Source organism: Anopheles arabiensis, chromosome 3 (assembly GCF_016920715.1).
Source record: "Anopheles arabiensis isolate DONGOLA chromosome 3, AaraD3, whole genome shotgun sequence".
Lineage (NCBI taxonomy): Eukaryota > Metazoa > Arthropoda > Insecta > Diptera > Culicidae > Anopheles > Anopheles arabiensis.
In genome coordinates, this window is record NC_053518.1 from 4,252,022 (window position 1) to 4,278,913 (window position 26,892).

At 50.8% G+C, this 26,892-nt stretch overlaps 1 protein-coding gene across 15 annotated transcripts in view; it reads left to right on the plus strand.

The window, feature by feature from the left end:
• The window catches only part of LOC120904492, a 68,714-nt gene that overhangs the window by 24,301 nt on the left and 17,521 nt on the right, over nucleotides 1–26,892 (plus strand). For 6 of the 15 annotated variants that reach the window (XM_040314503.1, XM_040314513.1, XM_040314514.1 and 3 more), the window contains exons 1-6: nucleotides 4,464–4,642; nucleotides 16,924–17,572; nucleotides 17,946–18,161; nucleotides 22,346–22,749; nucleotides 24,272–24,971; nucleotides 25,088–25,235. In XM_040314503.1, the coding sequence (XP_040170437.1) occupies nucleotides 17,443–17,572; nucleotides 17,946–18,161; nucleotides 22,346–22,749; nucleotides 24,272–24,971; nucleotides 25,088–25,235 (1,598 nt within the window). In that variant the 5' untranslated portion in view covers nucleotides 4,464–4,642; nucleotides 16,924–17,442. Of the gene's footprint in view, nucleotides 1–4,462; nucleotides 4,643–15,748; nucleotides 16,859–16,923; nucleotides 17,573–17,945; nucleotides 18,162–22,345; nucleotides 22,750–24,271; nucleotides 24,972–25,087; nucleotides 25,236–26,892 lie in introns of those variants that run through there. The other 9 variants (XM_040314505.1, XM_040314504.1, XM_040314508.1 and 6 more) reach the window with 5 other exon arrangements.

Consider the following 26,892-nt stretch of genomic DNA (forward strand, 5'->3'; position numbering starts at 1 on the left):
CACAAAGAGTGGCCATACGTACGGGACTCCTTTTGCTTGATTGCGAACCCGTTTCCACTTTTATGCCGCATGCTACTACTGCTACTACTACTACTACTAAGCGACCAACAGAGTCTCAACAGTCGCGCGAAGCATAAATACGCTTTGCTGCCATTTCCCAACAAGGTAAGGCGGTGGCGTTGTGGAGGAAATGGCTAACTTTTTGCCTACGGTTATTGATTGCCACCCCCATCGACGCCCTCTCGCTCTCTCCCTCTCGAACCCGGTCAGTGCGGAAGGAAGGCACAGCGTGTCTGGCGCTGGGGTGAACCCTGGCGATTGGGGGCAAAAGATATGGAAAGGACGGTGCGGGGTTTTTTTTTCTGTCGGTTGGTTGTGTGCGAGTGAGCGAACAACACCACGAGGCCAAGGATTTGTGCCGTGGGATTGCTTTCGCTAAAGTTGTTCGTTGTCTCTCTACCCCGTTTGCTGGTGGTGGTGGTAGTGGGTGGGGATGATGGTCGGTGTGTGCGATCATAAATCCTGACCGTATGAACCGGACCCGGGGACCGGGAAAATTCATACCCAGTAGTACATACAACACACACACACACACACACACACACACACACACACACACACCCACCCTAACAGCCTTAAAGGCTCTCTTCCCCAAGCACACGACCCCGGAAGGATGTGGAAAGGGAAAGCAAACGTCACCTTTTTCCCGCTTCTCACCCTTTGCTTACGGTTCACGGTGCCCCACCACGGTGATGGTGTAAAAGAGAATGAAGAGAGCGAGAGAGAGAGAGATAGGAGAGCCTACAAGAAAGGACGCCATTCTGGTAAGGGCGCGCGCGGCGGCTGTGTGTGTGTGTGTGTGTTGTGTCGTTTTTGAGCAATTGGCAGGACCGACCCGTTCGAACACAGCACCACCGCGGCTACCGAACGGGGAAAGGGCACCGAAAGGGGATGAGGGAGGCAGCAGGCAGTTATGTGTTTCTTTGCTTCATTTTACCGCGCGACTTCTCGCCCTCTGGCCCTCACGGGTGTTCCTCGGGTGGGCACTGAAGTTATCCTTGCCACCAGTCCGTCCGTCGCTGACTTAAGGACAATTTCGTTTCGATTTTCTTGGCTGATTTGCCGCTGTCAAACGGGTATTTCGCTGCTGTTTGTGAAAGAGTGAGCAAGCAGAGAGAGAGAGAGAGAGATTTAGGGGTAAGTTAGGATGGGTTTTCCTCGCTTTTCTTCCATTTTTTTGCTGCTGGGTCGGATGGAAAAGGATTTCTGTACATTTTTCCCTCTTTCGGGACGATTGTCGATTGGTTTGCATAAAAAAAGTGACAGAGAGTGAAAGGGAGGGGGGGGGGGAGGGGAATGTAGCAGCAGCAACAAACTTGGAGCTAAGGCGAAAAGCCGGGCTTTTCTAAGGCTCATAAAATTATTGGGAAATGGATTCTACGGGGGCAACGTAGCTCTTGGATGGATGGAGGGCAGAGGTTGGCAAATAAAAGTAAGAAGCAACGGGCAGGAAAAACAGAACGGTCCTTAAACCCGTTACGAATCCCACTCACAAATAGCACGATAGGGTGAAGGAATCGGTTGGTGCGAGGGTGACCGAAAGAATAATCCTAATGACACACTGACGCGGGCGCGAGTGGCCGATAGGGGGGGGGGGGGTTGGGGCAGTTTTCCCTTTTTTATGGCACTACGATTGGAATGTGGTCAGCATTATGTGTGAACTCTATTAAATTAGGTTTATGGAGTTTCACAACCATCAATTCTAGCTCGATTCTCTATCAGAATCTCTCTATCCGGCAATTCAAATGTCTTTCTTGTTAGAAATATGTTGCCATCATTACAAGAAGGAATGTTTGCTAAAACAATCACCATAATGCTTCAATTCTCACCTTTTCGATCTCACTTTCCACCGGAAATATTCTCTCTCCGGAAGGGAGTCTCCCAAAAAGGAGCCTCAGCAAAATGTGATCCTGTTCATCCTCCCGGGCGTCATCGTCGACGCCAATCCACTCCACCAAGCAAAAAGGGGGAAACCAGCAAACGCGGGGCGGCATTCGATCCGGAATAGGGGGGGAGGCGCACGATTGACGAACTTTTTATGTTCCCTGGTGCTGGTGCTTCTATCTCTGCCGCTGCCGCCTGGTTTGTGGCAAGTTCTCCGGCCTGTTTTGTACCTTCCTCTCGTTCTTCTTTTTTTGCTTCGGTGCCGCTTTGCTACTTTTGCGCCTTCGTTCGCCTCGTGTGGTGTTCCTTCCGTTTTTCTTTCTTCTCCCGGGGTCGGTGGTGGTGGTGCCTCATTTATTACCGGACGATGGTGGCGACGGTGTGCACGAACAAATGGAACTTGAAATTGTGAACGCGGCGCTGGAGAGAGGCGCGGGGCGTCACTGTGTTGTGCCAAGCGCGCTATAAATCGAGAATGGACACAACGAAATTAAAAAATAAACGGATGGGGGGTGGGAGAGAAGGGGGAGGAAGCTCGGGGGTGTGGTTGGTAGAGCAGCGCGAGACGCGGTTGGTGAGGCTGCTGCTGCTGCTGCTGAGGCGCTTCGGTGGTTATCGAGCAACAAGAACAAGAAGCCGCGGCTGCTCTACAGCCAGGCCCTGCCGCATGTTGTGTTCGCTCGCAGGGCGGAATGTGAAGCAGGGTAGGGAGAGGGTGGATGAAAAACCGCATCGTTCTCGCGCGCGCAGCACCCTTGGGTGGATGCGATGGAACAGGCGAACCAACGGTTGTGTGTGTGTGTGTGTGTGCATGTGTGTGTGTTGTGAGGGAATTGTATGTTGTCTCCACACGCGCGTACCTCGTTCGTGAATGTTTCCAAAAGTGGTAGATGAGGATATGGGGGGCTGGGGAGACGCATAAAATAGACTGTCCTAAGGGTAAGCGCAAAGGTAAGAATGGTCGTGTTTTTTTTTTGCTTCTCTCGTTGCGTTTTTCTTCTTCATCTCCCTCTTCTTGTTGCTCCCTCCCAACGCAGGAAGTGTCGGTGAGATGAGCGCCGCGCGACGACGTCGAGCAGAATTTATAATACACAAGCTCGAACGAGAGCCAAGCCAAGCTCGCTCCTCCGTTGTATGCTGTGGGATGGGGGTGAGTGTGATGTTTGGTACTTTTTTCACCCCCCACCCTACCTCATCTATCCCCCAAATCGCCCTCCTTTTCTGTAGAGGAGCGGCAGAGAAGAACAGCAACAAAAAATAAACCACAGAACATCTGCACCCGCGTCAAGTTGAGTTTTTGAATGTGGAATGAGGGTGAAAAAGAGTGAGTGGGAACGAGAGAAGAGAAGGAGCGAGCGTGTGTAAGGAGGGAAAAGGACTGTCGCCGAATATTTGGTGAATGTACGCGCTGCGCCTCGACCTCCATAGTGAGATCGATTTGTGACACGGAACAGCGTGTGTGTGTGTGTCGTTCTCATCTTACCGCACCACACACGCCACTAACCATGGGCGATAATTCATTCTCGTGTATTAGGTTCGATTGGTAGCTGCTACGAGAGGGAAGAAAAAAAGGGAAAAGAGACAGAGAGAGAGAGAGGGGGCGGATATTGATGAAAGAAAAGAATGCTCTTGGTGTCGCTTTAAGGGCGAATGTGGCGATGGTGTGGCGCGGCTTATAGGAGACGGGTCGAGTTTAATTGCAATTTTAAGCGAATGCATGCACACTCCACTCGTCCCTTGCCCCCCCCCCCTGTCGGCAGGAAGCAGGAAGAAAGCTATCGAATATTTGTGCATGCATGCATCAGCAGCGCTGTAAGCCGATGCAGCACTTCCTTTCCGGTGTTTGGTCGGAGTTTGTGTTTGTCCGCTGCTGTTTCAATGGAATCAGTTTTTGAATATCTAATAAGAATAATAGTTTTGGGAAATTTGCAACGATTACACACACACTCACACACTCCAAACGGTAGTCCAATTGTTTTTGTTTGAAAATGCACATTTAGCTAACGGAGGAGAGCGTGCAGATTTCGGTTTCGGGTTTGTGTTGTGAGAAAAGCAGATACCTCTTGCTTCTTGTGTGTGTGCGCTTCAATGGCGGGCGGCCAGAGCAGCAGCAAGAGCACCAATTTTGCCGTTTTCGTTCAAGCACACTCGCGCGCGCGTCTGCTTCTCGGAGAAAAGTCCCCCCCCGGAACACAGAGACAGCGAGAGTAAAAATCACCCTTAAAATACGTGAGCGAGAGACAAACTCTTTGCCGCTCTCTCTCTCTGCCGTTCTCGTGCGGGGGAAAAGAGTCGGCACACAAAAACAGAGCAGCAAAAAACACACACAACTGCCCGTTTGGGCGCGTTAGACAGAGAGAGTTAGAGAAGGAGAGCAACGATGGCGCGGTGGTGGCGGCGGCCGAAAAAAAAGACGATTTTGTGTGTGCGACGGTTTTACCTTATTTCTTCCCGTAGCGGTGTGTGCGCACACGACCGTCCATGGGCTGCGGCGTGTGTTTCTCTCGCGCGACTGTGTCAGTGAGCGATGAGTGCTGAACGCGTGAGGACGCACAACGTTTCGTAGCTCAGAGCCCCGTGTCGCGGATGTCAAGTTCTATCGGTGAGAGTGTGAGCATTTTTTGTGTGTCTTCACTGTATCCCGCCGGCGTTCCATTGTGAATGGATGTGTGCGTGCGTGTGTTTCTCATTGCAAAGGGTTAGTGAAAGCCGCCGTCGCCGTGCGTGCTCAAATTTGTTTATATTCCGTGAATAAAGCAGCGTGATGAAAGACGCGTGAGTGTGAGAAGAAGCGTCGTATGTGTGTGTGTGTGTAAACGCACACACTCACTGGTGTACTGTTCAGGGTTGTTCGGTGTTTGTAGCGGTCGGGGTGCGGGCGACGGGGCGATTAGATGCGAAGAAGTGTAACAAGAAGCAGCGCTTGTTTGTCGCCGCCGCCGCCGCAGTGTGTAATCGCGAATTTGATTGCTCATCAGTCAGTGGACCCCCGTGTCACCTCTAGCGGCAGAACCCGTTTTGGTGCTAATCACGTCTTGTGCGTGCGTGCGCGCGTGTGTCACGATTGCAGTGTGTGTTTGTGCGTACCTTTTTGTCAATGTAAACTGTGATGGGAAGGAAAGGTGTTGTCCACATTGTGTAGGGTACAGCACGGTGTGCCGTATTGAATGTTTCTTTCTCTTTCCCTTAATTATCCTCGACCAACACACACACTTGCACACAACCACACAGGACAGCATACAGCAATGGGACTGTAAATTTATGCAGCGTTTTATTGTGTTTCGTGCGTGTGCGATTTGTAAGCGTCGTGTGTGCGAGTTGCAGCAGCCACCGGGAACGGACCGACCGACCGCCGCAGCCGCCGCCATTACGGGTTGGTTGTGTACACGCGTTGTGTGTTCGATACATATTTTGCTTCTTTATTTTCCCTGCCACCACCGTTCCGGTGCCTCTTCTGGTCCTCTGGTTCGGTGTGGAACGGTGGCGACGCGCCTGCTCTCTCTCTCTTTCTGTGTCTCACTCTTGGGTGTGTGTGCGTCCATCCCTCCGTGGTCCCTTCTGGTGTCAACGGGGGTTGTGTTTTGTGTGTTCGTTGGTCGTTGGCAAACCGATGGGCATATGAGACACAGGAGGCATGCGGGGAGGAGAGGGCACGCATACACGTTTACACCGAGGCGCAACACACATACCGTGCGGCACAAGGGCATGGTGGAGAAGGAGTAGGTGGCGTACGCACACGGCTGGACTGCGGGGATGGAATCGAAATATATTTTAAAAAAACCAGGGGGGCAAGAAAACGCGAACTTCTTGGGTGTCTCTCGTTAAAGAACAACGCGGCAAAGCAAAGAGGAAAGGGGAGCGAAGATAGAAGAAGTTCGCCTGTCTGCTCTCTCTCTCTCTGTTGCGTTGGGTACGAAGATGATGATGATCCAGCATATGTGTGTGTGCATGTGAATGTGTGCACAAACCGCATCGAAAATCACCATCAAAAGCCCGGTGTGTGTGATTTTCGGCCAAGGAAACAGGCACAGGCCAAGCGGAGGAGAAGAAGGAGGAGGAATTAAAAGCGTGCGAGAGAAAGAAGATGCAAAAATGTTTTCGTTAACTGTGTGCGGTGGCGCTGGGGATGGACTGAAGCTCAAGTGTGTGTGTGCCCGTGTGTTTGTGTGTCGGTGTGTACCTTCTTCCCGTTTTTGCATGGCCTCCTACTGTTTTGCTGTGGGGGTCGCGGTCGCGATTCGCCTTTTTTTCTCCATCCGCGAAGACACATGAACCTCCTCCGCCCCATCGAAGGGTGCGCTGCGGCTGGTTGGTCGTCATCTTCCCGTGGGAGACGCGTTTGAATGATGTGTACACGTGCATGTGTGTGTGTGCCTTGGTGTGTGCAGATAGTGAAGATTGGCGTACTTCTCCAATCTCCCCCCTCGGAACAAGCTCCTACCGTGTCAGCGGTGGCGATGATTTCTTGTTTGGTGCGCGAAGGGGCAAATCAAAATTGGTTTTCATTTCGCGTCATGCCGTCGCGCACCCGTCCGTACGCTAAGTCATGCCACCGGGGTGCAGAAGCGGAAGAGATGGAACAAAGGCAACGAGGAGATGGCTGGTGGTTGGTTTGATTTTTTTTATATTACACTCAGATTGCGCCTGTTTCGTTCCCTGGGTTCTTCGGGTTCCCCCCGGGGTAGGCAAAGTTTGTGCCCCGAAAGACAATGCAATGTAACGTCTCGGGCTGCTGCTGCTGGTGAGGTGTGCAGCGCACGGAAGGGAAGGGAGAAAGCAGACACATCCACACAGACACAGCAACACACCGGGAGTGCGGGATGAAGAATAGGGAGAAAAAGAGGCATAAAGTTGCAACATGATGTCCCTGATGGTGAGCGTCCCTCTTGTTGCTGCTGCTGCCACTTCCCACTTTGCTTGGTTTGCCTGGGTTTTGTGCGCGGTGGTACTCTGAGGTAGAGGAGGAACCAGCCAAGAATTAAAAAAAAACCCGATTCCGTAATTTCAAATTCACAAAACTTGGTCCTCGTTTTGCCCTTTCCGATGATGGTTGGATGGATGGAAAAGTTTACACACCGGAAAGCGAGCAAGGGACGCAAACGCAAACAGAGCTGGAAATTAATTGCTCGAAAGTGTGGATTAGGCATTTTTCAATCAGTGTATGCGCTTCTGAATGACACAGAGGAGATGTTGTTAGTCCCCTCGCTCGGCCCTGTAAGATTTATTGGACTATTGATGACTTGTAGTTTCCCAGGTTCTTGGAAACTGAGGTACAGAGGTTGGATGGACATTAATTGTGATGCGACATTAGAGAGCACAAAGACTTGCAATTTCTGTTAGAATATCTAGCACATTTGAGGTATGAGATGACTCCAGGCTCTGTGGAGGTTATCGTTTAGAATTGTTAGACATAGTTTTGTTGCAACCCAGAAGAAGTATCCAATTAAGCCCTCAAATGAAGATCTCCAATCAGATGTCACGAATTCCTGTAGACTTCCTGGAATATCCTCAAAACAGATGACCAGTTTCAATGCCCATCATGATCTCGGAATTGGATCGCCTTGCCATAGATCTGACACCAGTTCCATTTCCCACACCTAGGATGAACAACAACACCATGGCAACAGCAACTGTCCCACCGTTTTATTGAACCACCGCACGGACGGCTAGTGTCCATTGCAGTCTTGTGTGCAATTATAGCTCCTTCTGTCCCTTGAACGGTACCTGTGCAAACACTTCCCAAAAACCAGATAAACTACATCGGAGAGGCGCACTGTGCGGCGGCGGCTGCTGTGTGCTAATGGGTTGTCATTCTTTCCCAAGCAAGGCCATGCGATGGAACGGCCTGCTGTGGGAGCTGGGGTCTGGGTGTGGTGTACGCACGCGGTACCATTTTTCTTCCTTTTCCGCCTGGTGGTCGGGAAAATGGATGATGCGCGTTCGCTGTGCAGCACAGAGAGTGTGTGTACTCTTCGCTTTTCCGTCCTATCCCCGCTTGTTTGAGGGGGGACAGTGAGCGGGGCTGTGGTGGTTGAGGACGACGAGGACGGCATCGATGAAAAGATGGCTTCCTTCTCATTACGACCCGTGTGCGCTGCTGCTGCTGCGGATGATGATGCTCTTTGCCGATGTGAACGAACACAAATCCATCCATCGTTCCCCCCAGGGCGGCGGCTGCGGTGTGGGTTTGTGGGGTCCGGTCGGACACGGGGGGAGGAGCGCAGCATCGATGTGGGTTTAACGCTTCACGCGAGCAGAGCGGGGCACAAGTACGAGAGGGGTGCGCGAGGGAAAGTGGAGGGTTGAAAATGGGGTGAGCGCTGGCGGTAGACGAGAGAGAGCCAAAGGCATACACAGTGAGCGACAGATCTGACATTTTGGATTTTTTCACCTTCTTCTCCGGCTGCGACGATGACGACGACGACGAAGATGAAGAAGGTGAAGGATGAGACGAGACACACGCGGGAAGAGGTGGTGGCAGCGGAGGGTTGACTTGCTCTCGCTCTTTCTCGCGTGCGCTCTCTCGCTCTCACGAGTATCGATGGTGGCGTGTGTTGTTGCCCTGCGTTACCCATCCGACCCGAATGCTGCGGCCTTCTTTGCCTTTTCCCGCGTTCACACACACACACACCCCGCCTGCCCTGCGCGGGTCGTCCAGGGTTTAATAGGGGGAAATCGTTTCGTCCGATGCCTACTGCTGCGCGTTCATGCCCCTGCTGCCGTTGTACGTGTTTGCTTGCCTGCCTGCCTGGCTTCTCCTCTCGCGTTCTGTGCTCGACTTTGCGCGCTGCTACCTGCCCGACCCGTCGGCATATCCCCTTGGCATCCCTTCAGTCCGGTAGCAGCAGCGGCCACCGAAGCGAACGGTATGTGTGTGTTTGGGGGCTGCTGTGGGGGCTGTGTTGCCCATCTTTCAACCGATCGAACCCGTCGACGAACTCCAATCGAATATCGGAATCGAGTGGCTGGTGGCGGCGGCGGCGGCGGCCGGTCACGTACCGTGCGGTGGAAGAGCGCGCACAGGTGAACTGTGCTGGCGGTTTTGCTGCTCGGTGGAAGTGTGTAGAAGCAGAATATTTCTGTTTCCATCGCTCGGTTGATGTTCATCTGGCGGCGGTGGACGGTGGACTGGTCTCGGGACTGAGGGTGGACGGGCGTGCGCGCGCGAGCTGTGTGCGCGTTTCTCTTTCGCCAACCGAGCGTGCTCCTCCGTGTTCAGGTTCGAACATCGTTCGATAATATCGCCATCGCTTCCTCGCTGCTGCTGCTGTTGCTGCCACTCGACGGTACGGGTCAACCTCCGGATGCATTACTTTTTTGTGCGCGCCATCGGTACAATTTGCGGTAAGTGTCAACACAAGACGTGGAGTGGTGGGTGGGCTGATAGGGGGGGTTAAGACCAGTGCGGAAAAAAACGCTGAACCCGCGCGAATGTGTGGGGGGTTCGGGGTTCAATTTATTCATCTCCTGCCCTTTTTTTTGCCGTAGCCCAGGCGCCGCCGTGTGTGTTGAGTGGTTGTGTTGTGCCTTCCTAAAAGGTACACGCCACGGAGAGGTCTTTTCTCTTTGTTGGGTCTTGTGCGGCAAATAGCATAGCGTAACATTCACACCAAATCCTCGGCGGTCGCTGTCACAATTCCGTTCCACTTTCGCGGACGTGATTTCTTAGTAAAATTGCCCGCCATCGAATAATGTTGCTTCATCCAATCGAAGCCCAAGGGCTGCCAATTGCTTTATCTCATGGTACGATTAAAATTAATTTGAAAAGCATCCCTTTTTCCCCCCTGCTCCCTGCTTCATCGAGCTTCGGGTGTGTCCGGCCAGAGCGTTCTCTGGCACGTTTTAGATTACCGAACTGATCCCCTTCCCCCCATGAGAGTTTGTCCTTTATTCGGTTTAAGGGATTTGCTCGATTTGTGTGTGTTTTATTTTCGAGCCCACCCCTCTCTGTTCCGAGTCGTCCGGGGGTAGTTCAGAAGGATCGCTCGTGCTACGTCTTCCTCCTCTCGAGCCATTCGCCTGGCGCAAGGAATATGGGATAAAAAAACCGAACATTTTTTGATTGATGATTCGTTTGCGCGGAACACACACAAACACACACACACACACGGGTGCTGTTGCTTGGGGGTACGGACACGCTCATATAGGGGTTGATTTTCCCTCCCTTCATTACTCCACTTGATTTTGTGTATATTTTTTGTTCTTCCTGCATTCGTCCCTGTGAAACGGGCAGGGAGAGCGAGACTGCTGTTTTGTACCTTTAGCGCGGCCTGGCTCAAGATATATGTATTGCCGTTGTTCATCGAGACACACACATTAACACACAGAGAAACAAGGATGGAATGGAGAGACAAACCCCAAAACGATGCTACTCAGCAGAGCAAAAGGGAGCAAGAGCCCAGAATCGTTATCCGTTTCGTTTTGGTGTGTGTTTTTTGAGCATCTCCACACCGAAACAGGGAGCTGTACTGGGATGGACCGGACAGGAGGGGGTTTGCTTGAATTTGTTTCCCGGGCTATGCTCCAAAAAAGAAACCCTCCCCCGAATGCCGATGCGCCTCCTCCCATCCACTGTGCTTTCTTTTGCCCCCAACAACAGTTTTGCGCTCTGTGTGCGCTTGAGATGCGCTGCTGCCGCTGCTGTTTTACGTGAAAAGCACAGCACATAGTGTGGCACAGAGTGCAGTCGTCGTCCTTCTGGAACTGAGGTGCTGAGGAAGAGGATAGAAGGGACCTTCAGTTGGGCGCTGTGCTGCAGCACCAGCATCAGCACCGATGTCCCCGGCTGGCATCCATCGTCCAAGATGGAGGATTTGCAGCAGAGCCCAATTTGTGTTCGGTGTTTGAGTTTTTGTTATGTTGCTGCCACCTCCGCGGTACCTCCCATTTGCCCAACAAAACTGAAAATGCACAGAGCACTTTTTGTGTCGTCCCCGGACGAATGCAGCAGTAAAGTTCACAGCCCAGGCACTCTCTTTCTCTCGTGACGATCGCTTTTCTGCCCGGGGCCTGCGAGTTGGAGTTTGGCAATGGGGAATTTGCTTTTTCTTTCCATTTTTTTGGGGAGGAGAAGCCTGGGTTTTGTTTTTGGAGTGCGCTCAGCATTAGAAAGAGGGATTTTGTTTTAGGTTGGATGCGGGTTTTGTTGTTGTTGTTGGTTGCTGTTGGTTGATGCGACAGCTCTCCCATCTCGGAGATGTCCCCTTGGCGCGTTGTCTAATGGTGGAATGCATTTATGCGGGTCCAGAGTTCAGGGCGCAGGCATCAGGAGATTTGGAGCTGGAAGAATCCAGTGGAAGCCTTCATTTACAGTCGGATCTCTGGCATCTAGTTGTGTTCTCCAATGTTGAGAATTGAAATTGAATTGATTCGTTGGCCAAGCGCCAACCGGGAAGTCAGCCGTCTGCGACGGCCAGCGACGGGGCATCATTATTAAACCGAACGCATTATGAATGGTAACGCACAACTCCAATCAACAGCGCGCTCTCGCTGCATCATCCTTTGACAGTTCCAGACGACTTGCTAAATGTCCATCCAGAGTTCTCCCGTACCAGTGGGATGTCTGTATTCCGAATGCACTGTAATCGTTTTATTCTTGCTCGGTGCAGTTTCTACAGTAATTAAAGCTTCTCGAGGACGTCGAGTGAGAAGAGGGTGGACAGAGGTGGTTGTTGATGCGCGCTAGAGGTGTGAGATAACTGCGGCATGGCTTGCTTTGCAACTCCCTCGCCAGCACGAAACCGTTTTGCTTGTTCGCTCGATTCCGGTGGATCGCTCGATGATGATGATGACGGCGATGGCGATGGCGATGGTCGTCGAAACGCCTTTGTGTGTCTGTCGACCTGTGTATTGCCGCCGCTTGCTTGTCGCACCGTCACCTTCATTCTCCCCTCGCTCCCTGGAGTGGGGGGGGGTTGGGTTTTAGTTCCTCACGCTGCTGGAGTTGAAGACAGGGGAGGCTTTCCCTACCGCGTTGGATCACAAACACACACACACACACACACACGCACGCACACGACGGTGTTCAACTTGTTTGGGGCGGCCTGAGAACGAGAGCGAGAAATACGTGAATGCGCACTTCTGTCCCGAGCGCGCCAGAACGTAAGACGAGCGGAAAAGGGGCTGCGAGTGGCGAGAGGAGGAGGAGGGTGCGTGCTGATGACGAACGAACGAAACGACCCAACGCCGAGCGCGGACGGTGAGATGTGATGCGATGGTGGCTACAACAGCAGCAACAGCAGCAGCAGCAAATCGATCGTAGTACGCCAGATATATATCCTCACGACGACGATGGCAGCGATGGCGGCGATGGTGCGCGATGGAGGCGATGGTGCGCGATGGAGGCGATGGTGCGCGATGGAGGCGACGATTCCATGATTCACGTCCATATATTTTGCCCGTTGCCGTCATCCGTTTGCTGCTGCTGTTGCTTGTTTCGTCCGTCCACCAGATTGGCCAACCGAATTGTTGCCGCCCTGTGCGCGCCTGTCTTCTTGCTCGCCGTAATCGCACGGGTCGGGGCGGGTCGGATGGCTTTGCTCTTATCCACCCAGGCATACACACGCGTGTGTGTGTGGAGAAGCGGGAGTACCACCAACAACAAAAACAACGAAAAAACAAGGCCCACTTCGATACTCTCTTTCCCTATGCCGACTCTACACACACACACATTCGCTCTCACTATGGGATGTGCTGTGGTTGTGTATTAAAAATTAGGGCGATGAACAATAAATAATGTAGAAATGATGGAAAGACACCTCCTGTGGGGTTTTTTTTTTGTCGCTCTACCAGTTCATTCGTCCCTTCAGTTAATGAGTGTGCGTGTGACTGTTTTAATCGAACAGATTTTGTTTTTTTTTTTGGTTTTGTTTAATCGGGGTACGGGGTGAGCACAAACATTTTTGGTGCTCATAGTGCGCACAACACCGCACACCACGGAGGAAAACCGCCACGGGTGGAAAGCGGGTGCAGGGACACACAGGGGTGCGAACGTGTTCGCAAACGGGGAAAACGGTGGCCTCTGAGAGTGGTTTCTGTCCGCAGTGGCACCGGGATGGGAACGCTTATATGGTGAACCAAGAAGGAAAGGGGGAATAGTTTTCGCTTTGGTCGTCGTTCCCTTCCCTTCTTTCCCCCATCGTGTGTGTGCTCTGCTCTCTTGCTGTATCGCGCGCAACCCCGGGGTGAGTTTATGCTGATGTGTGTGTGTGTGTCTGTGTGTGGTTGTGCTTTGTTGGGTACGCAAAAACCACCCCGCCGCGCTTTGAGCCTCTTTGCTAGTAGTGTGCCTCGCGTATTCGTTCTTGTTGGTCTATTCCGGGTGGCGGTTTTTGGGTTGATTTCGTACGGCGTGCGGATGGAGCTGAGGAGGTGATGTGGTGTGTGGCACGCTCTCTCGACCGTGGTCTTTGCCGTCGTCCTCGTTGTCGTCAATGTGTATGATCATGTTTGTCCACCTTCTACCCTTTTGCCGCACAGAACAGCTCGCTTTGCTGCTGCTGCTGCTGCTGGTTGAATATAATCTCTCTTTTTCCTTGCTCGGCGTTTTCCATCCCAAGCCCTAGTCGTGGTGGTAATTCTGACAGAGGACACATACTCACAGAAAACACAGGGAGAGCAACAAAAAAAACATCACTTCCATTCACTGCCGTCCCCGGGTTGGAGCTGGGCGAATTGAATTCTCCCCCTCGACTGCCTGTTTTTGCAGCACTCTTCTTCCCGAATGGGGGGGGGGGGGGGGGGGGAAATGGGGAGATTGTTGCAGTGTGTGCGTTGGGGCGGAAGAAATGGGAAAATGCAATTTTCGTGGCGCTGCATACAGAACAAACGGCCGCCACATTGTGCGCTCGCTCGGCACTCTACGTGCTGAGAAGCGCCTTTCGATGATGGATTGAGTGTGTTGTGTGTGTGTGTGTGTGTGCTGAATTAAAAGCATCGTTTTTTACGCTTCACGTTGGAGTTTGCAAACGCTGCAAGGGAAATGTGCTATTGATGCGCCGATATTCAGAATAGAACACCGACCCAATTTCCCTTCTCGTCTTGTAGAGAATTTAATTTAATGTGCCCACACACCAGCTCTCCTCCTCGCACGGGGCACGAACGGTTGCAATTTTTTAATTTTAATCCCAAAAATCCCAACCCCATCCGACAGAGAGAAGCCGGCAGACGCTCAAATCACGATGTGTGTCGCTAATAAACGGTCCGATTCGTCATCGTGCTGCTCTGTTCCTGAGTGTCTTCCCCCATTAGTCCCGGGATTGGAAATTTAATACCCTCCCCCTCCCCCCTCCCCCCTCCCCCCTCTTCCACCCTTTGGACGCACGCACCAAACAGCTCGACGACCATCTGCTGTCATTTGGCGCTAACGGACGCCGTTTTTTTTGTATTCCTCTCATTTCCAAACACTCCTCTAAACCACACGAGCCAGACGCGGGTGACCGAGGGAAGAGTTGAACCGTCGACACAGAAGGGGTGTATTTGCCTGGGCTGCTTGGATGGGTTGTGTGTGTGTTTGTGCGTGATGTTTTCTTTCTTCTGGTCGTGGTTCTGTGCGCCAGCAGAGTACGCAAGCACGCACGCAACGCAGCGCAATCGAATTACAGCGCGTGGTTGGTGACAGTTGCACTTAAAGCATACTTTTCCCCCAATGTTGTTGGGGGAGGGGGGGTTAAAAAGCAAGCAAATAACAGTTCCTTTGCTAGTTAATTGTTACCATCATAGGAGTGGTTTATCTGTTTGTAGGTCATGCACAATCGCTTGTTTTGTTTACTCTCTCGCGGGTGCGCTCTCTCTCTTTCTAGGGCGCGTTTTGCATCTTAATTTTACCGTCAACTAGAGTCCACCAGTTACTAGAGTCACAGGCCCCTAATGTCGGTGTAGATCACAAGTGCCTTGCGGCGCACTACTCGCTTTCGGTTTGTTTGTTCGCGTCAACCATCTTCCACTGCTTGCTTACCCTTTTGCTCTGTCCTCCGTCTCAAAACAGCTATACATATCATCCCCCCCCCCCCCGGCATGGACGCATCGTCACCTATTTCGGAGTTGTTGTTTTGCCTACGCGACCAACACAGACCCCCTCCGACCGATGACGACGGGACCGATGTGTGTCTGCAGAAAAATGCGACGTTTCTATGTTTGAAGGGGAATGGCCCAGCGATGGAGAACGGAGGGACGGATCTACACTTGTATGTTTTATTTTGCGATGAGCGTGTGTGGGGTTCCTGTTTGTTCGTATTTAGGTTTTCTATGCGGCGCGCATCGGCTTTCAAGTACAGAAAATGGCGCTCCTTGTGTGCGATGTCGCGCTGCAAACGTCTTTTCCCATTCGAGACACTCACACACTGTAACAAAACGTGCGGAAGAGAGGGGGATAGAGATCGATGAATAGTGTATCGTAGGAAATGGTTCGCTTCCTCATCTTCAAAGGCAGCTTGTTGAATGTCCGATCCCATCCCGCGGTCGTTCTCGGGGCTGATTTTTATCTCCCACCGGATTGCCATTCGTCCAGCAAATTCTTCTCGCGATCGCCATTAATCGCGGTGTGTTCCACGATCACATGAACCGTGGCGGCCCCACCCCTCCTCCCTTCTAATGGCGATCGCGCATAACAATTTGTGCACCAACATATTAATTCCTGTTTTTTTTGCTTCTCTTCTTTTCCATTTTCAGTGCCGTTTCAGAGCCGTCCCCCGATGGTGGTAGCAGCGGGAGGAAGCAACAGCAATAGACAGGAGGAGAAGCATGAAAAAAAGAAGCAGACAGTAATAATCGCGATCACGATCAGATGAACCGAACCAAATCAGTGGAGCGGACGGCGGCGGGTGGTGGTCATGGCAGCATGGAAGGGGGCTATTTTCGGTGAAATCCGCTGCCCTCTCACGCGCTTATCTGATGGTGGCAATTACAAGCACCCCGAAAAAGGGCGAACAACCAAAAAAAAAACACGCGGTGACGACGGTGGGGAGACCTCTCTTTCCATGTATGCCGCGGCGGAGCAACAGCAACAGCAGCAGCAACACAAACACGAACGAACGCGGCCAATGTGTGTGCGGGCAAACGGCGGGTTTGCACAATTTACCAACCAATACGACGCGGCTTTTGCTTTCCGCGATGGTTACACAACGGGGGTGCGTGCGGGGCTGGAATGGTGGAAAGGAATTGATCTTTTCGATGGTTCCTGGTCCTGTTCCCATGCGGCGGGACTTGGCTGTGTGGTGCCTTTTCGTTGCAGCTGCATTTTGTGAACGCACAGGCCGAAAACAAAAAGACGACAATCGCCGAAACAGGAACTCTCGCCACGAGAGCGCACACCACCCATATGTGTGGCGTTGTGTGTGTTGCCAGAGCGACGTGTGAGCTTTTCTGCCACGTCATAAGGTTGGCGGTTTCGGTCGACCGCGGTCGACACACACTGCTCGGGCTGCTGATCACTTGAGCCGCCGATCAGCGCCATGTCGCGTTGGGGGAAGCGGTGGTCGTGGTCGCCGCATTGTATCGATCATGGTCGGCAAGTTGTTGTGCATTTTATAATGGCGAGGATTTGCCTTTGAATGATTGTTGATGGACCACCAGGGACAGATTGAACTGTTCGGAATAGAACAAGTTGAGAGGCAAAGGAATAAGGTCGGTTTAATTATGTTCATAGAGGTTTTTCTACACACAAGAATATGATTTAGACGTTTTGTGAAGATCACACCTTGGTGTAGTTAAAGAACGAAGACATTTACAGTGCAAGATGTAACTGGAACAATCCGGGCGTGCTTAAACTTATTTGTAATTGTGAATGTACTGTGTGGATAATCGAATAATCGACGATATAAAGTGCAACTATAATTGAAACATGCTAAGAAATGTGTAGAAGTTTACCCTTTTCATGGATTGCATACCGTCGCAGGTGTAAAAAAACGTAAACGAGGTCTCATCAGTAGTAATTACACTTGTCATGTGCAATTCTAATGAATTTCTCCCCCTTCTTCGCAGATGTGACGGCGTAACGGCGTGAATTTGTGCTGCTAGAAGTGTTTCAAATGTTTCAAAATCACGAACCAACTCAACAACAAATGCAAAAAAGTGTGTTGTAATTGTAGTAAAATAATTCCACCTAGTGTGCTTGAGTGTGTGTGTGTGTATGTGCGCGCGTGTTGTGTATATTAGTGCGTGTGCGTGTATGTATGTGAATAATAATGATAATAATAATAATGCTAAGAAATAGTGAATGAAGCGAGCGAATTCAGCGTCACTTAATTATTGAAGCATAAAGTGTGTGCGTGTGTGTGTGCGTGTCCGTTGCACGATCAGAGTTAAGTGAGAGTGTGCTTAAGCGATCAAATCCTCAAACGATTAGCAACGGTTGCATCTATATATTAGTGCGTGTGTTTGCAGTGCCCTTTTTGATTGGGGCGCACCGCGGTCTTAGGTGCGTTAGGTTCCGTTTAGCGTGCGTAGTAGCCGCGGCAGCGCAACAGCTGCCGCCGCAATAAAGCCGTCAAAATTGGCCGAATGGATAAGGACGGGGAGAAGAAGGGCGGCGGCGATAAGAAGGGTGGCGGCGGGCAGTCGGGAACCGGTCTGGGAGGCGCAGCCGGTGTTAACGATCCGGCCGCGCTGCTAGATGCCGCCTCACTGTTCGGTAAGTAATGCCTGTGGAATGTGGTGGTCGAAGGGAGTAGAAATTCAGTTGGCTGGGAAGAGTGCTAGGGAAGCTAATAGGAGGAATAGATGAAACGATTTCCATTGTAAAGTAAGCTTACACTGCCCTTGCTTTCTTGTCATTGCAACGCTTTACTATCTTATCAAATGAGTTTGCGTTACGTGCAGACATTGTGCACCGTTTTATGATTGTTGTTAATTGGAGCCAGTAAAAGATAAACACGAAGCATAAACGTTCAGCCCGAGAATAGCGTCGTAGTTGAATTAATATTGTCATGTTAGAACTTGTATTTTCTTTGCCAACAAACAGAAACACTTATTTTCCCTCTTTTCGCACCCCTCTCTCGTTACAGCGTACTGGGGACGGGATCCGTCCGCAATGGCCGCCGCAGTCTCCAACCCCCTGTTCGGCTCACAGTTCGGCATGCCCGGCGGGCTCGGCGGGCTGATGCCGAACGCCGGTTCCGGCTCGGGCAGCGGCAACGACCGGTTCGCCATGTCCCACCACAACCAGAACACGATGGCGGTGGCCGCGTCTCAGGCCGCCTCCCTGGCCGGTTTGCACAACAGTAAGTACTGTACCGCAATTTTAGGCGTCGAACGCCTCCGGGAATGGTGAAATTGTAATTTGTAGTTTGTATTTTTGTTCCACTTTTAGGGTGCGAAATGTGTTGCACCTTGCTCTAACCCCTACAATTAAAGCAGCATTATTAAAGTGTCCCTCACACACACAATGTTTTGTTGAGCAATATCAGCATATCATACATCAGAGCGACCTGACTGAGATGGACGCAGAGGGCCATCGAAGGGAAGGGCCTTAACAATCGATAGCACCGTATACTGGCTGCTGCTGGTTCGTGGTGCTCCCTTTACCAACCCATTAAACCCCAAAAGCGGCGGTCTGTTCAATTGGGCGTAAAATTGGGTGAAAGCTGCCCGAAATTTAGCTACATTTAAGCGCTGCATTGTGTAGCGGTGTGTGTGGTGATGGTGCATTCAGGGCAATTGATCCTGGATGATGCCGAGATCGAAAGTCAGCGATGCATATGAGTCGCGCGATTTGCTGTGTACGCTTTCCCTCTTTGTGATGCAAACATATGGTGCGCTCCCCTTTGGCTGCCAGGTTGGTTGGTAGCATGGGATAACTATTTTCGGTCGGGTTTTAGCTCACATTAAAGTTGCGGGAAAGTGGCATCAATGTTGGATAAACCCAAAAGGTGTTGGGTATCTTTTCATAGCGCAAAGCTATGTTTAGTGCTGTGAAGTTTAGTTGTGTTGAAAATACACTTTAAATAATTGATTTTCAAACGTCCGTTTAAAGCTGCTAGACGAGTTAACAAGCTACTTTAAGCTGAATATTTGATGTGCTTCCGTTGCGTCCGGTCCGTTGCTTTAAGCAAACAGCAGTCGTGGAATGGAATTTAAAGCATTTTCAACCTGTTGGTTTGTGAAGGGAAGCAAGAATAACATCATTTAAATCGTTTATTCGTTCTGTGTTCCGTGTATCGATTGGGTGAAACAGAAACGAAGTTCTCCAACGTTTTGACCTCATTTTGATCGATCGAATAACGACAACGACTACGAGCGCCACCAGTCTCGGAACATTAAATTATTCTATTTTATCGAGTTGAGCTTTGGCGCTGCGTCTGTTGTTAAGCCAACTCTTTTGTTGTACAAGGAACAGTCAACATTTGGGGGGTTGCAAATTTAGTCTTCCGATGGTAGGTGCTGCAACAGCGCGAACGAGGGCAGTAAACATATTAATAGCAGTAACAATCTTCTTCTTCTTCTTTTTTTTTGGCTCAACAACCGATGTCGGTCAAGGCCTGCCTTTACCCACTTGCGGGCTTGGCTTTCAGTGACTAATTGATTTCCCCCCATAGCAGGATAGTCAGTCCTACGTATGGCAGCGCGGTCTATTTGGGGATTGAACCCATGACGTGCATGTTGTTAAGTCGCACGAGTTGACGACTGTACTACGAGACCGGCTGACAATCATAATAGCCATAATCGTAAACGTCGGGAGCGGGGAACCACATTGATCGATGTAAAAAGTTATATTACCTCCTCCAGACTACAGGCAATACCTACATGGGGAGTGGTGGTAACAGCTGGCGAAAAGCAGTTTTACAAGAGACAATAGCATCTGAAGATGATTTTAAATCGATTATTGTTATTGATGGAATTGTGGAACCTAAAAAAAGGGATATTTTATTCTTACAATTTCAAAGGCATACACACAACGAATCCAGCACTATCCAGCACTGTGCAAGTGCCCTTTTGCAATGGATTCCAGTTCCATTGCAACATAACATTCCATTGCAAGTGGACTGGCATTAGCATAATCATGCATAAGAAGCCAATGACCTGTGAACATAACCTTATCACCTGTTGTTTGATGAACTTGCTCTCCCTCTCTCTCTCTCTCGTTCTCTCTCGTTCTCTCTCCCTGCCTGAGGGCTTTTTGGGTGGGTGTGTTAGAGTGTGATGGAGCATCATATTCATTTGTTAGTTTGTGAGTCCTGCTGTTGTTGTTGTTGTTAGATGTAGTGTAGAAAGGGAAAGTGAAGTTGATTTAAGTGGAAGAGTAGTGGTAGTAGTAGGGTCGAGTGGGTGGCTGCATTGCATTGCACACATAAGTGTGCAGATTGCATTCCACGAATGTGTTCCACGAGAAATGCACGAACAATGGTATGTTTGCTATGTACGTTTCGGGGGGAAAAATTATGGAAGCTGTTGCTGTTGTTCTGGCGTGTATGTTGAGTGGGTTGTTGTTAAAGCTGTTTGATGTTTTCTCGACGGCCAATCGGCGGCTGCATTAGCATTAGTAGTAAAGTGAAGGTCAAGTTCAAGGTAACAGGCGTGCTTGAATGGTGTGTGTTCATTGGTAGGTGTAAGCGCTGTATGATGTATGTGTGCACACTGAGGCACTTTTGTATGTGTGTGTATGTGTGTGTTTGGTAGTAAATAAAGTGCTTTAATGTTCTCATGTTTCATGGCACAGCAGTCTGGTAGCATAATTCTTTCATGCTATGTTCATTCTTTATTCGCATTAATCAAACAGCTGATAGGAAAGTTGATAATTTATTACAATCGAATCAAAGGCCATGAAATTCCTATCCCTATCATTCCCCAAACAGCAGCTCTGCCCTTTTCCTCCAGCATAAATTCAGGGCTATGCGCCGCTCCTTGGGCCACGCTCCAGAAGCAGCAACGCGAGCGCCCTCTTGAGGATTTTCAACGCGCGCGTCAAGGTGTGGAAAAGAATTGGGTTCGATTTTTTTTTTGTCTCACCACCACCATGCTGGACCTTCTTCCTTCGCAAGCCGCCACTCGGTTTTGGGTTGGGTCCCGCCGCGAACCCCACCCCGCTCCGTGGCCCTATTAAATGTGAAGAAAAGCCGTCCGAAAAATCGTTATTATCGCCCGGTGGGGAAGTTGCGAAGAACAAAGAAACCGTTTCGATTAGAGGCTTTCCTTTCGGTTGTGCGTTGGGTCGCTAGGAAGGGGTCAGGAGGAGGGAGTGGAAGAGAGATTGTCACTTTTTGCATCCCTCCCTTTCCGATGTGTTTGCTTAAAATTGTCCACCAGCTCCTTGCGATGGCGCTGGTAGATGATGTTGGTTGGTTGGTTGGTGGTGGTGCGTGCCTCTGTGACTCTCCGTGTGGCTGTGTGCGTGAGCGAGATGTTTTAGCAAGCATAGAAAGGGCGAGCATAAGAAGAGATCGCGGGGAAGGCTGGAAGGAAGGGACGCGGTTTTGCCGCTTGTGTCTGGTCAGGTTTTATGCGAGACCGTGAAACAAAAGCGCCGTGGATCGTGTGCGAGCGAATGAGCGAGAGAGAGAGAGAGAGGAGTCGCGTGCGCGCGTTTCTGGCTGCTTGCCTGCCGCAACGTGAAGCACACATGTGTTTGTGTGCGTGCACGAAAGAGAGTGAGTGAGAGAGAGAGCGAGCCCGAAAATCAAAAGGGCAAACTAACACTAACTCACGAATGGTGCTGTTTTCACGTGAAATTCTCTTTTGCTTTTACTCTCTTTCATTCAAATCTGCTCTCTCTCTCTCTCTCTCTGTCTCTGTCGTACTTTTCTTGGAAGGAAGATGCACGCTATTTTGCTGTAGCGGCGCTTCCCCTTATTCACACACACCTGGCTGACGGGGTTGATGTGGTGTATTTGTGTGCGTGCGAGCCCTTCCAATATGGCGTGCTCACTAACACAAGCGCCCACACGCACGCATGCACGCCTGTATGTGTGCGGCGGTGTGAAATGTTGTTATTTTTCTTAGCGTGTCACCCGCGCGCCGCTCTCTTCCTCTTCTGCTGCTGCTGGCGGAAGAGCATGAAACAACGTTCTTCGCGTGCGTATCCACCGCGTTGCGTTGATGCTGCCGCCGCTGTGTGGCTGTATGTGTGTGTGCGGCGAGTGCGAGGACTCTTTACACATTGTTGTTGTTTTCTTGTTGCTAATGAAATTATGCTGATTATTGGCTGTGGCCGGGTGGGTTGTGTAGTTTTTTTATTGATAAACGTAAATTGTTCGCTAGGTCGTCGGTCTGGGTCGTAAATATGACGCGATGTGATGATGTCATTGAAAAGAAAGGCGGTTGATGATGCATACAGTTGTATCATTGATGGACAATATTATTGTTTACAGGCTTACAGACACATTTTCTTTCACTTTCAGTTGGTTGATTATGCTCCTTTCTTATGAAAAACAGATTTTAATTGTTCCTCTCTCCTTCCCTCTTCTTGCAGATTGGTGGTCGATGGCGCAGCTGGCAGCACAGGATTACTTCGCCCGCCTGCAAGCGACCGGCATGTCGCAGCTTCCCTTCTCCCACGATCTGGCCGGCGCATTCCCGGCCGGGCTGGGGCTCGGGGCGATGAGTGCGGCGGCTGCCGCGGCCGCCGTTGCCGCCACCGGTGGTAACACGGCGGGTGGTGGAGCGGGCGGTAGTGGCAGTGGCACCGGTGGGTCCGGTGGTGGCTCGGGCAAGGGCGGCTCGGGCGGTGGCAAGGGCAAGAAGCGTGACCGCAGCAGTAACAGCAACAGCAGCAACGCCAGCTCGGGCGGTGGTGGCTCGGCTGGTGGGATGGGCGGTATGGGTGCCGGTGGCATGGGTGGCGGCGTGGGAGGCAGTAACAATTCTTCGTACAAGGTAAGATGGAATTGGGAGGACTTCATTTGACTTGTGGGGAGTTTTAATTCCAGAATTTAATTGCATTTATTTGTAATAACAACAAAAAAACCAAATGGTTCCATGATTTGATGTTGTGATTGTTCTTGATTAATTGGTTTTAGTAAAAACACATTGTTTTGCTTCCGTTGTTTAGCAATCAAATAATGGAACAATTGGAAATGCTTTCTATTTTATTAAAAACAATGTTACAAAAGAGTAGAATGATAAAAAAGATCCCTCCGTGTGTGTGTGTGTGTATGATAGAGTGTTTGTGAACGAATGTATTTCCATTATTATTGCACAAAAATAAAACGATACTAAGTCAACAACAATAACAACAGCTGCCACTGTTCGTTTTCAACTCCAACTTGATTGGATGCTGTTTCGTGGAACTTCTATCGTCCTCTATCAGCTTGCCGCAATCGCAATGCATCGTGTTTTTCCCCTAGAAATGCTCTACGGAGGGATCCCACCTGACTTTTCAACCCACCCCTGGAGGGATGCATTTTTATAATGTCGTTACCGGCAGTTTTCCCCCGGTTTGCCGCTTTCGCCACATGGCAGGCAAACGTGAGCGAGGGAAAGAAGTGGTAGAGTGCTCGGTGCAAATAGAAAACCCGACAATCAACCCTCTGTGTGTGTGCCCTATGCACCATGTGCCGTAGAACAATCCCTAGTTCCCTAGTAATCAGCACAGCAATCCGTAGCGTTGCCTTCTTTTTTTCATAAACCCTGCTGCCCCCCTACCTTTCCTGGGGCTGTGAAAAACGAGCAAGAAGAAAAAAAACCACACTCTCTCGCTCGTGTATGTGAGCAGGATTTTTGCCAGAGGTAAAATTCGTTCCATGCACACACCACAAAAAAAAAACAAAAAAAAAAAAGAAAAAGGTACGAAATTTAATTTACGAAAAATGTCCACCGAACGTGAACGACGACGTGTACCGCAACGATTCACCCCACCTCACATTCATCTATCGTGGGTACGTGTGTACATCACACACAATTGGTTGGAAAAGATTGTTTTTTTTTTTGTGTGTTGTTGGTTGCTGGGGCACCATACCACGCGATTGCATGATTCGAACGGTCCACTGCCCACGCGACAAGTTCCACAACCGCTCACCAGAGCGTATGAGTTTGCAACTGAACCTCTGAACCCTTATAATGGGAATGCAAGTACCTACTGGATGATGGAATGTCACATGAAGTTTACCGAAATCCCTCAATATCCAACAATGTAGGAAGGAGAAAGGTGGCCAATGTAAATTTAATTAGTACCAGACCAGATGTAGGTAGATGAGCACGGAAGCTGATTACACCTCGCTGCCATTATTCAATGAGAATGGATCTTTTTTGGAGACAAAAAGCTTGTAATTAGAGATATGTTTGAACTCTTTCTTTGTGAGGAATGTTTATGGAATTTTAACTTTTAATAATTTTAGACTTAACACTTCTCTCTTCATTCAACTGAATCTAACGCGTTTGCTTTTTCCCTTTGTTCTAGAACTCACCCTCACCGTCCGCATCACAGGCCGCGGCCGCCGCTGCCTACAAACAGTCCCTCTACAGCCAGGCGACCCTGCACAAGGAGCTGATGGCCATTACGGCGGCCGCAGCCGCTGCCCAGAATCAACAGCATTCCGGCGGAGGAAGTGGCGGCGGTGGTGGAGGAGGAGGTGGCAGCTCAAGCAGTCAACAGTCCCAGCAGCAACAGCAGCAGCACCAGCAGCAACAGCAGCAACAGCAACAGCTGCAACAGCAGCAACTGCAGCAACACCAGCAGCATCAGCTCGCCAGCCTCGGCATGCTGGCCGGGCTCGGTGGCACCGGCAGCAGTGGCAGCGCCAGTCCCGGCAGCTCATCCTCCAAACAGAAATCCTCCTCGTCCGGCGGCGGTGGATCGTCCTCCTCGCTCGCGTCACCGCACGGTGCGAGCCGGCTGATTGGGAACGATTCGATATCGATCACGCGCGGTTCCAGCTCGCCCTCGATGAGCTCGAGCAAACAGCAGCCAACGCCCAGCGTTACCATCAGTGCCAGCCACGGGAATCCCGGGTCCTCCTCGTCCTCCTCCTCCGGCTCGTCCGCCCAGCAGAACCATCTGCAGAATCTGTCGTCGTCGTCGTCGCGCTCGTCGAAGGATGGCAAGGGTGGCAATAGCAACAACGCCAATGCCAGCGGTGGACCAAGTGCGGCCGATCTGGGTGAGTGTGTTGTGCCCTCCGTTCCTTCGTGTTGGATGTGGAATAGTGTAACGACATCGAAAGCGTGCACCAATAAACTAACTTGGTTTGTGTTTGCCTTCCCTCTGCCTCCGCAGGTCTGAGCGCGTCCATGAACGCCCTGAGCACACTGTCGCAGTTTAACAATCTCGACCTGACGACGCAGCAGAACATGACGGCCACGATGAACGCACTGGCAGCGAGCCAGGCCAAAGCGAAGGACTACATCTCATCCGGGATACTGAAGTGAGTGTGTGTGTGTGTGTGATTGGGAGGGGTGATGGGTTGCATCGCTCGATGGTACGCCAAACAAGCGCAACTAAACAGTGTTGCATCCGGGCCGGACCGAGCGCGCCTAGATAGATGCGATAGAGTGGTCCATTGTGGGTAGTTTTTTGTTGTTGTTTTAGAGATGCTTTTCGCGAATAATTTTAATGCATCGACAGCGTGTCCTTCTGGATCGATGGAACGAAATTCCCGGGCTCTGGGTTGTATCGTTGGGGCCCTTTTTGGGCGTTTATAGATGGAAATGTATTCTAGCGAGTGTCAGACATGCAGGGACACGAACTTGAAGACCAGAGATAACACCAGAGCGGGATGGGAAGAGGTTGACGCTTTGTTCCGAGTTTCCTGGTAAAAACCGTCCTTTATTCCAACATGAAGGGAAATTAAAAGCGCGTGATGTTCTGGGAAGTGTGAGGCGACGACAGTGCTGCTAAATTCCACGAAAAAAACAAACCGAAACCATTCGTTGCCGAACAGGAGAAAGCTGATGGAAATGAATGGAAAGAATCTAGTTTCTTTCTGGGTGAGGCTTCGCTCTATTCTTTTTCACCGCTTAGTCTCGCCTAGTCTCGCCATCCAATCCTTTTCGCATTGTAAATGTGTATCCGCGTGTGATCTTGCCCATTTTGTGAAATCTCCAGCCTTGTTGGGGTGATAGTAGGGGGTGACTGTGTTGGTTGGTTAGATGTACCAGAGCCTCGGTAAATCACCTCCTCCGACCCGACGCCCGTGATCCCCGTACCAGGGACGGTCGTTTTGTGTGGATTTCGGTGGATGGTGAGTTTGCTGCCCCCGATAATATGATGGTCTGTACAAATCCACCAGCGTAAGAGCGCTGACTCGATGAAGAATTACTACCTACACCGAACTGAACCGAACCGAACCCTCCCCCCTCATCATCAGCCCCTTCCCGAAAAACCTCCGCACGTGTGCTCACGATGGCGAAGGATATAGGAAATGTAAACGAATAAATTATTCCGTCCCTTGGCCCGTGGAAAATGGAATGGGATTGGGTGGTAGAGAGAGAGAGAGAGAGAGAGCAATTTCATCGTTCGGGAAATTTTGGAACATGAGGTGAGAGACTGGGGGAGGAAGCTGGTGGTCGGACGACGGCTGCTGGTGATGGTGGGCGCATTTTCATTCGTTCGGCGTTTGTGCAAAACCGGGGCTTAGGAAGCGACAGGGAAGCGAAGGACGACAACACACTGCTGGCTGCTGGTGCCTGTGCTCTGCCGGGTGATGGTAAAGTTTGCTGGAGTCGTGCTTGCATCATGGCGTCAGGCGGTTCTTTCACTCGGCAAAGGGAGCCTTTTTTTTGTTTTGTGGTGCTCTCCGTCCTGTGGATGATGCTCCTTCCCCTTTTCCTCCTCCTCGCACAGCGTTGGGAGGCACAGCGTGATGCTACAAATGAGGGGTCGTTCCGCGCTAGTTCCCATCTGCCTCCCGTTCGCCGTGTCCCAATGGAGAATTTCACATCGGGGAAAACTACCGCTCCTTTTTCCCTCCTCCATTGCTCCTCCCCCCCTCAAGCCATTCAGTTTGCTTCTTCAACCCGCTTCTTGCCGATTGCGTACGCCTGCCATTTGCTTTCGCGCATGTGTCCCCTGCCCTGGCGAAC